Consider the following 10,425-nt stretch of genomic DNA (forward strand, 5'->3'; position numbering starts at 1 on the left):
TAAAGGTTCTATAAAATTATAAGTCTGAAGAGACAAACTATGGGTAGGTAAGCTAGACTGAGGTGGAAAAAATTCTAAACATTAACGAATAGTACTTCTCAATGTCTTTTGGGAACACAATGTTTTCCCCTTGTCATTGTGATATGATATATTATATTAATATATTTTCTGAAGAGACAGTGGAATGTCAGTACTGAATCACACTGCCTGGGGTTGAATCCTGTCTTCACTACTTTTTATACATATGATAAAAACTGATAAAAATATGTTTCTTCGTCAAGATTTTGCCACCTTTTTACACGTGACCAGAAACAAAACTATAAATAACAGCCTGCAAATACTGTTTAAAAATATTTATGTAATTAAAAATACAGACTATACGCATGTGTTCTAATCTCTCCATTGCTGTTCAGCTAGCTGACACCAGGTAAGATACAATCAGTAGTTCTCTCCTCAAAGATCTTAGTCATCCAGCCAATCCCATGGTCTCAGGTATTGATGCTGTAATTGTTGATCCCCAAATCTTTCAGCCAACATTTGCCTGTATCTCTCTTTTTCTATGGCAAGACTTACAGTTTTAAAAGTGAAGAACACCATGAGTGTCATGAGGATATGGAGTCTTTCCCACAGTTGGAATCAGCACTCAAGAACAGTCCGCTAAAAATCATGGCAAAGGTGGAGCTGATCTTCAGCGCTCCCACTGCAGACGCTTCCCTATTCCTCTCTTAGATGTCTCGCCTTCAGTCTAAAGACTAGATCTGCCCACGATGCTACTGCCTGTTTCCGATTTTTCTTATTCATTGCAATATTGCTTAAAAAGGGCATTGCACACATTGTGAGTAGGATGCTTATTTTCCAAACACAGATGCTTAGATGTGTCATGAAATTTGCAGGACATGCAGTCTTCTCCTCTCACAATACAAGAACTTCGGACTCATATCCTAGACGGTTGGCACCTACCTTACTCAGCATCCCCAGCGTTTAGCATTTTAGTGCCTGCCACATAGAAAGGATTCGAAGTTTGTTATTAAGCTGGATAAATGTGGCGGAGGATCGACAACCTCGTTCGCTGGTTTATCCTATTAGACCCCCCAACACACTATTAAAGTCATGGACGGCTCCTCTTGACAGCAAGTTTCTCAAAATAAGGATCTTGTGTTTCTCCCCAGCTTGAAAACTATCTGTTGAAATTAAGTGGTCAGCTGTCAGTCTGTAAAGTGGGAAGGAAAAAAATATGAGAAATGTGACACAAAAAGGACTGGGTTGCTGGAAAGGCAGACGAGCCCTGATCCAGGGGCGGGTGCGGATCCAGCCTCTCAGCGGCGCGCGCAGGTTGCCTAAGCAACAGCGAGCGCGCGGCCCCGCCCACCAGCCGCCCCTCGCGCGCCGCTCCTAGTCGCTTACTTCCGCCTCGACCCTCCAGCAGGGTCCTAGGCCCTACCCTCAAGGCCCTCGCTGGTATCGCCTGAGTGAAAATATGGGAGCAAATACCGCGTTTAGAAAAAAGTCTGTTTCCAGACAACCCGTGCTTTCGTTTCAGAGGAACACTGGGAAAATCAGGAGTTACTGGTAACCCGGAGGCTCCTCCGAGCCCGAAAACTCGGGCCAAGTTTCAGGCAGTGCCCCGGACGGCAGCCATGTGAGGTCCCCGGGCTGCGGAGACAGACGTGGCCCTGGGCGAGGCGGGCGGCGCGGCGCCGGGGAGGAACCTGAGGCGCGGCGGGTCGGCAGCGCTGGGTCCGGGCCGGCCTCACCATGTAAGTTTGCCGGGCGCCGCGGGCCTCCGTGGCGGCACACGGCCCTGACGCCCTCCCTCTCTCCCTCAGGTCCAAGGTTTCCTTCAAGATCACGCTGACGTCGGACCCGCGGCTGCCGTACAAAGTGTGAGTAGCGGGGCGCGCCGCCTGCGGGCTGTGGGGGGAGGGGGTTCCGCGGCCTCGGGGCGTCCCTCCGGGTCCCCGCCGTCCCGCCCGGTCTCCGTCCGGTTTGCCGACAGTGCTCAGCGGACCGTTTCCCACCCGCAGCCGTTGGACGGCGGCGTAGCAGGGCCCCGGCCCCACGCTCCTCCGCACCGCCCGGAGGTTTCATTCCTGCCGCCGGAAGCCACGGGAAAGAGGCCAAGAGCAGTGCTTCCAAGGGCCTCCGAACAATACCTGGCGGCTGCCTCGCTGGGCCCAGCCAGCCGCCTCGGGCTCGGGCAGAGCCCCCCGGCCCCGGCATCAGCTCCGCTCTGGGTCAGCCCTACCTTCACCTTGTCCCCCGCAGTCACGTGTGCAGCCCCGAACCTTAAGGTCACCGGCAGTTGCCCCACCGCTGAAGTGCCATTTCAGACACCCTCTAATGAGCTCGTTCTCTTCTTAAACTGCTTTATTCTAATATCTCTTATGTCACAGGGTGTCTTTGCTCTTTAACCTGCCACGACCCGCCCCCCCGTGCCTTGCCCCGACTGGGCTGCAGCCCACGGTGCCCTCGCTGTGCTGCCAGCACCCTCCGCTGTGCTGATGCCCTCTGCCCAGTGTATTTCCCTCGGTGAAACACCGGCTTGGAACTCAGCACTGTATTCTCTGTGCATTCTGCATACACAGCTGCGCCGATGGGTTTTACCCGAAATTCATGACGGTGCTAAGTATCACTCAACGCTGCTACGTTTCCCAAGTTTGCTAATTTTCATTAATTTTTTTAAAGATTTCTCTTCACACCGTCACACTGCTTTCCCCATTTTTCTCGGTCGGCCAGAGTAAAATTCTCTCGTCTTTCCATCACCGCATCCGTAAACCTACCCCTACATCTGTCAGGCCGTGATTTCTGCCTCCCATCCTGGTAACAGTGGAAAGCGGGACTTCTATGAAAAGCCACTTGTCCCGCTTCCACTCTGAATCTCATCTCAAGATTAGAGTAACCAGAGTCCAGAAAGACTTTCTCCTCCTCATCTTTGATGCTCCGTTTATGCTGATTGGTTGTCAATGTGTAAGTGTGCTCTGCAAGCAGAGATGGAGAAGCAGGGCTGGAGGACAGCCACAGTCTCTGTAAGCATGCCTGGAACATTGCATCAGCTCAGTTAACAGGCATCCCGTGGTGTATGTGTGTGTCGGTTTGTGTGTGTATCTATGTACGGGTATGTATGTGAATAAAACGTGTGTCACGTGTTTGTCAAGGTAGTTGACAACGCTGTCTTCCTTATTCAAAGTTAAATGGTAACTGATACCTGCGTACTAGTAAAAACATTTCTTAAGATTTGTGGGAGAACACGCTTTAACTTTTTAATGTCACTTTTCACTTGTCAAGCAGGTAAACATACACTTTGATAGAGAAATGTTCTTTTGAGTTTCCAACATTATTAAAAAGTTGAATTCTAGAAAGGACGTTTCAGTTTAAATTTATTCTGGGAGATGTCAGGATTTTTGTTTGTTGATAGGTTCACTGTTGGTATTGCTGTGAGGTTATAGAAATGTTGAGATCAAACATTCTCTTTTAAATACAAGATGAATTAAAAACTCCTTGGCTCTTTCACTCTGATTACATCCTTTCTAGTCTTCCTACTTCCCTCTTCTCTCCCCTCCCTCTTACCACCATCAGTTCATCAAAGCTGCAGCTACCCTCCTGCCCGCTTGACAGCTAAGCCCTTTTAACTCCTTTTACCAGGTCCTTTTCTGTGCGAGTGCAGGCTCCTGACCACCGCTCTGACAAGCAGCACCCGTTAACGACCAGCATTCCACCTCCAGGAGGGTTTCTGTAATTGTCCAGGAAGTTCATCTCATCCTTTAGTTTCCTAAAGAAACTCAGCTCTTATTCTTTGTAAGAGCGCTTGTTATGTTTAAGTGTCAAATGTACAAAATGCCGTAGCTGGCAAACAGAACAAATTCAAATCTAGAGAAAATACATGGCCTTTTTGATTTGAAAGTTAATGTGCAGTCATATAAACTTCAGACTCTAAAGACAGCTTTTCCAGGTCTGCACGTGGAAATAAGGGACAAAAGAGCTTTAAGGTTAAAAAAAATCAGCTTTTTAAAATTTTCTTTTTAATTCTTGTAGACTCAGTGTTCCTGAAAGCACACCTTTTACAGCGGTCCTGAAGTTTGCAGCAGAAGAAGTAAGTATAGAAATGGGAGCAATGGGTATGGAATGTAGTTTGGCTGGGTATCTCAGAATCTTTAGACTTTGCATGCCCTTTGACCCACCACTTCCAAGTGGGCTCATTACTTGGTTTATGCTATCAAAAAGGTAAGCCTACTTACAGACACAAGTGGGGTGAGAGTTGAGGCCTGCTTACATATGTAAGAAAAATGACTGAAACAAAACGACACATCTATTTAGTGCAGTGATTTAAAATTATAAGGAAAAATTTTATTGAAACTGAAAATGCTCAATAATGTGGAAAATTTTTTAAACATCAACATATCACAGTATATATATTTATTTTTCAAATCTTCTGTATGAATATGTGGACTGCCAGTAAAATATATTGTTTTTAAAAGTGTCCAGTTTTGTAAAACATTTTTGAGTTTTCTGTTTTTAAGAAAATTTTCCACCCAGAATTACCAGAAGCATCCATAGAGCAAACGCTTGATTATGACACTTGGGAGAGCACCATAGTGTGACTTGGGTCACAGAGCTCCTGTTTAATTGTGTTAAAATGATCTGAGTGACACGAGCAAGGCTCTCAAATTCTCTGTCCTCAAATTTTCTTAACCTATAAAATTGGAGTATTTAATGTTTGTTCTTCCTATCTGAAGTAGCTTGAGTAAAAATATAATAGCATTTACTAAACTTTCATGAAGCTAAAAAAAAGTTCTCTACAGGTACAGAGTAACCCAAATCCAAATGTTTTGGTTCCGAATCTTCAGCAAAGTTTATAGTCACAGAAAAATAATTTTAGTAACTAAGAACTTATGTGATCAGTGGAAAATCCCCCAACTGTCAGCGCTCTCAGCTCCTCAAAGTGTTGTCGGGACATTCACATCGTTTCTCTCTCATTAAGAATTAAATTGAAAATTGTCGTACTTGTTTTACAGTCACTTTTAATCTGTTCTTCATGTAGAAAGTAAAAAGAGACGGGAAGCAGATCTGAGTACAGCACCATTACTTGAGGCTGCACAGAGCCCTTGGAGCAGGTGTTCCTAGTCTGGGGCAGAGGAGACCCACAAGTTCAGTTTAAGAAGTAGATCCGTTCACACTCTGATTAATAACTGTTACTGTTTTATAGTTATAATGTATCCTTTAAAAATTAAAGTCATTGTGATGTTGTGATCTTGGTCTTCTAATGAAAATAAAGGAAAATCATGACAGACATGCAATAGGAAACAGACTTCACACAATATATTTAAAGTTTTAAAGTGGCTTTTAACTATTATGAATCATGATTGGATGTCACATATTTAGAAAGGTTGTGACTTTCAGGCAACAGTGAGTACCTCTCACACGGTGACATTGGAAAAGCATTTCCCACAGTACTTTTCCCTGATCCACTAAAACCACCAGGAAAAAAAAAATTCCTTGAAAAACTGGGATCAGTGGCAAAAAACTGGGAAATACTTCATTCACCCTTTCCTTCTGGGAGTTAAGTATGTTAGCAGATTTAAAGATTTTGAAAAGAAGACTAGTTTCTCTTAGTGTTTTCCCAACTTATTTGATCACAAATTCAACTATACTGTCTATAAGGGCAGTCTGTAGTGTATGAGTGCCTAATAAATGTTGGGTAGGTGAATGAACTATGAGGACATGAATACTCTGACAGCTGCTGGTCTCTGGGGCACGAAGAGAAGAATTCTACTTTTTAGCTACCAGTAAGTTTCATACGTTTCATTGATTCGGAAAACACAGGTTTTTTACGTTTCTGAACGCAGATCAGTGGAGTGCTGCCTGCCTCTCACTGCTGGCCATGTGGCAGTCAGCGTTGTGTCGTTGACGTCATCTGAACTTGACTGTTCCTTCCTAGTGGCATGATTAGACTCTCGTAATCCTGTGAGGTTTGTCAGCAGTGCATTATAGGAGGATATAAGGAATGTGAACATTGGTTGGCTTCCCATTAAGGATAAGAGAGCATTTGTTTCAGCTTAAGTCTTGTCTACAAAATTTAGGAATGTTCTGAACTATTGTTTTCCTTTGACTTTTGCCTATGCCAGAAATGATACGTGGTGAAAGTTTGAAGGAGTAAACATTGATCTGATCTTAGATTTATTCCCAAAGTTCTTCTGTTCTTTGTAGTGCATAAAATAAGGTGCATTTTACAATACATAGTGTTCTAGATACAGTGAAATGCAATATTTAGGAAACAGTGTTCTTTAAAAATAAAGCAGATTATGGTTCTCTGATGGCGTTGCTCACCCTCACATTTAGAATTGCAGAATGTATTGCATGTTCTCCATGCTTGCCAACCATCCTTTGTAGAGTTTGCTTATATAAAATTTTTTTCTCTTTTAGTTTAAAGTCCCTGCAGCAACCAGTGCAATTATTACCAATGGTAAGAATTCATTTTAAACCTATTACCTCAGAGCTAAAGAAATTGATTTTTTGAAAATTAATTAAAATTGACTTTAATACAAAAACCCTCAAAATTTATGTCAGTGTAAATGCTACACATAATTGTGATCACTAAGTCGAAGTTATTGTCCATAATTAGCTCTTTTCAGTTGCTCTACTAGCTTACAGTATTGAATACCACTTTATAATATCTTGTGTTTTTTTGCTTTATGCCAAATTGTTACTGAAAATAATAATTTTGTTCAACAAGGTTTTTTGGCTTTTGATTCTGTTTTCAGTAAGTGGTAAATGGCATTTAGAAAATAGGAAGTTAAGCAAGAATGTACTGTGTTATTGCTCTCCAGATAGAGAACTATTTCTTAGAGACTTGAAATAAGGAGGATTTTATTCAATGAGATACGTAATTTAAATTGACTGTCTTAGAATACTACCTCTAATTAAGTGTGCTGGAACAATCCCTGTGAGAAAATGCTGAGATCGGATGGAGAGTAAAGACCGCACGGAGGGCTTCACTGTCTGTCTGGAATACGAAGTGCTAGTTGTGGGTGCCGACGGGGTGGCTCGTGTGCAGTGAGTGTGGGCTAAGAGAAGATGGGCTTAACGTGCAGGTGATGTGACAGACTTTGTCCTTCTAAATCATTCTGCATTCTGTCACACTCAAGTGCTTCTCTCTTGGAAGAAAGCTTGCCTACTTTCTGGAAAGTTTGAGCTTCATGATTGAATAGCTGTTAGCAAAGTGTTTGGGTAAACTTTTATCAAGTGTCACTGGAACTTTAAAGATTTTGTTGGCTCGACCTCAAGATTTTACACCTTGGAGTATATGTGCGTGAATGCTCAGTGACATCGCTAAGGTGCTTTTGGCTTTATTTTTCACTGCGTGACATAACAGAATAAAAAGCTCTGTAAAATTTATCAGAATCAATTTTATTGTTGTTAACAACCATTTGATCAATAAATATGAGAGATGCCCTCTCAAAAAAAAAAAAAAATTTATCAGAATCATTGCATTGACAAGTGGTCGTGTCCAGTGCAGCATGTGTAAATGAGTAATAGTAACATTCCAACAGCTCATTTACCTGGAAGGTTGTCTTTTGTGTTCTTGAACTTTAAATTGTCAGCGGCAAATCTCTGGTTATTATTAAACCATTTTTACTTTAGAAATAACTTAAATGATTTTTCCACTTCTTTCCTAGATGGAATAGGAATAAATCCTGCACAGACTGCTGGTGAGTACAGATCAGAGACTCCTGGAGGCATGGGTGGGGCATTTTAAGGCGGCTGATAACAGTATTGCCTTCATTCTAATTAGACTGGATAGGATTTGACCAGGATAATAGTTTTTTAGGGATTATACAACAGTCTTTACCTGTGTGTCTGAGTAATTGTTTCATTACATTTATCAGTTATGTATGCTTTTGGCTACAAGAAAGAAAACCTGACTAATAAGCATTAAAGGTACTGAATTAATATATGTAACAAAAAATCTGAAGGCATGATTGTACACCTAAGGGAATGATGATTTTGACCTACTTCATAAGGGAGTTGTGAGGTGGTACCTGTAGAGTGCTTAAGAGTTTGTGTTGTCCATAGTAGGCATTCAAGAAGTGCCACCCGTTACCATTACTTTAAAGAGGTACAGCCATTTAGATTTCAGGGGACTTCATTCACACGCAGAGCTTCAGGCTTGACATTATACGATGCTATATATGATGGCCTAAGAAGCAGGTAGGGTAAAAAGAAACTTTTTAACAGGTCATTTTAAATATTTTTAGATGTATCCTTTTTGTCTTATAACCTAATTATAATGCTTTGAAATTAAGCATGTTTTCACATAGAGTAACCTCGGTCTTGAGCAGTAGTTATGTTTATTATGAAGTACCTCTGTATTACAACAAAATTACATTGTCCTCATAGGATTGAAATTCAATCAGAGAGAAAATAAAGAAGGATTTATAATTAAATTATTGTCACTTTAATCAGCAGTTTAATGTACGTACCATTTTATTAAAAGTTAATCATTGAAAATCATGAGGTATTTATTGCATAGATGCCTTTAAACGTGGGTTTTAAATACAAGTTTTGTTTTTTCTTATTCTAGAAATGTTCATGGTTTATGTTAATTTGAATCCCTGCTTCCTCTAACATGTTGCCTGTAACATGATCCTCACAAGTTGAATTTGTGCTTTTCATGGGCATGAAGAGAAACTCAGTAGGCAATTGAGTTTTTGAAAATAGGTCAGGTTGGGTTTCTAAATATCAGTCACTTGTGGTAATTTAAACTTAACTATTTTTTTCTGTCCTTAGGCACTTTATTGTATATTAAAGCAAGTATTGGTTAACTTAATTTACACCGTTACTTGCAGAGTGTTTTGTTAGCATTGCGGTTAGTGTACTTAAACTGTTCAGTGGCTTATTTAACGGGTTGCAAAGATGTGAGAGGAACAGGAACCCACCGTAAAAGGCATATAATTGGGTTCTGATGATGATTGAGCTTCTGTACCTACTTTTCTAGTTTGTTGAGTATGATCATTGTTGGGATGTTAAGATAACTTGTTGCTTTTTTAAATACCTAACTTTATGTTTTGTTTGTTTGTGCAGGAAATGTTTTCCTAAAGCACGGTTCAGAACTGCGAATTATTCCTAGAGATCGTGTTGGAAGTTGTTAATATCTGCTATATGGAACATAGTATTACCTTTCAAAATAAATATTGGTATTGTTGGAATTTGCAGTCAGGCATTTAAAGTGCTGTGAAAACCCCAGTGGTTGATGAAATAATGAAAGGCAACTCTGCCCCTTCTGTGCTCACACTCTTCATGTGCGCAGGCTTGGGTGTTGAGGGTGCCGTCTCCACAGGGTCATAGCCTTTCATCGCTGCCTCTCAGCACAGGCCTGTCGTTCATTTGGGGTCAGTGGGTTATCTGACTCTGTTTTGTATCTAGAAGATGCTTCTGATGATTCTTTCTGAGAACATTTGGAAAAATTAAAAAATAATTTACTCTATCTTCCTATTCATCTTTTAATTATAATTTTTAAAGGTTTATGGAATATACATAGCCGTTTGCTTGATAACATCCGACCTACGTACTCGGGAAAGTTGAATTCTTAATTATTGAATCAATGAATACTTAATATCTTAACTTTTTATCATTTAGCGTTTTCTTAAGTTTCAAATTTCATGTGTTCACCCAAACATTAATATCAAAGCCAGAAATTGAATTTCTTGATCTAGCCCTTATGTCTAAAACTGATATCCAACACCGAAGAATTTTAACTGTGATCTTGCAGAATTCAGTGCTTGTAATGGTGGGAATTGAAAATAAAAGTTGCAGCATCTTTTGTTGAATTATGCTTTCCTTTATCAGTCTCTTTTAATACAACCTTTAAAACAGGAGTACTCAAGAAACCATTGTCTTTCTGAGAATGCTTCTAAATAGCATTCATGCAGGGTGTAATGTAAAGGAGATCTGAAGTTCAAAACAAAGCTGAAGGAAATGCTAATTGGAAATGCTGATTAATTATACTTACTGAAGACCCAACATTTAAGGAGGTGTGAAAGTGAGTCGCTCGAGTGAGAAGCCTGGAAATGAAAGCCCAGGTGACTAGGCTTCTACTGGGGAGGAAAGAAAAGAACAGCGAAGGGGAACCGAAAGCTGAAGCAGTCTCTCAGGAAAAGCCGACAGGGCAAGCGCTCTGTGGAGGGAGTGTTGGAAAGACCAGTAACTTGACATCCTAAGGAGCAGAAGGCACTCAGAGAGGTGTGGGCTTTGTGGACACGAGGCTCCCAAACTCCCCTTACCAGGAATCTGAAGGATGGTAGGCAGAAGAGAAGATTTCATAACCAAGGAAACCTGAAAGATGGAACGAAGGCCCATAGTGATTGGGAACTGGGGCTGTACCTGCTGTGCCCCCCATGGGCTCTCCGGCCTGGTGTCTGGCTGCCCTTA

General features: G+C 41.4%; 1 protein-coding gene and 1 long non-coding RNA gene across 3 annotated transcripts in view; one reads left to right on the forward strand and one right to left on the reverse strand.

Moving 5' to 3' along the window:
* LOC108390822 (uncharacterized) overlaps positions 1-1,470 on the reverse strand; it is a 38,129-nt gene extending 36,659 nt beyond the window's left edge. For both annotated transcript variants that reach the window (XR_005059623.2, XR_001851602.3), the window contains exon 1: positions 574-1,470. This is a non-coding gene — a long non-coding RNA (uncharacterized lncRNA). The remainder of the gene's footprint in view (positions 1-573) is intronic.
* A 155-nt stretch (positions 1,471-1,625) lies between these two features.
* Positions 1,626-9,824, forward strand: UFM1 (ubiquitin fold modifier 1). The gene is made up of 6 exons (XM_017650091.3): positions 1,626-1,757; positions 1,827-1,883; positions 4,033-4,090; positions 6,421-6,460; positions 7,674-7,706; positions 9,079-9,824. Coding segments are annotated over exons 1-6 (258 nt in total). The 5' UTR covers positions 1,626-1,755; the 3' UTR covers positions 9,147-9,824.
* The last annotated feature ends 601 nt before the right edge of the window (positions 9,825-10,425 follow it).

The sequence above is a fragment of the Manis javanica genome, chromosome 1 (assembly GCF_040802235.1).
Source record: "Manis javanica isolate MJ-LG chromosome 1, MJ_LKY, whole genome shotgun sequence".
In the NCBI taxonomy this organism is placed as follows: domain Eukaryota; kingdom Metazoa; phylum Chordata; class Mammalia; order Pholidota; family Manidae; genus Manis; species Manis javanica.

Bases quoted from the DNA above. Each gene is read 5' to 3' on its own strand.
- UFM1 (XM_017650091.3), top strand. The intron at 4,091-6,420 runs GTAAGTATAGAA...TTTCTCTTTTAG, and splicing joins TGAAGTTTGCAGCAGAAGAA to TTTAAAGTCCCTGCAGCAAC. The intron at 6,461-7,673 runs GTAAGAATTCAT...CTTCTTTCCTAG, and splicing joins CAGTGCAATTATTACCAATG to ATGGAATAGGAATAAATCCT.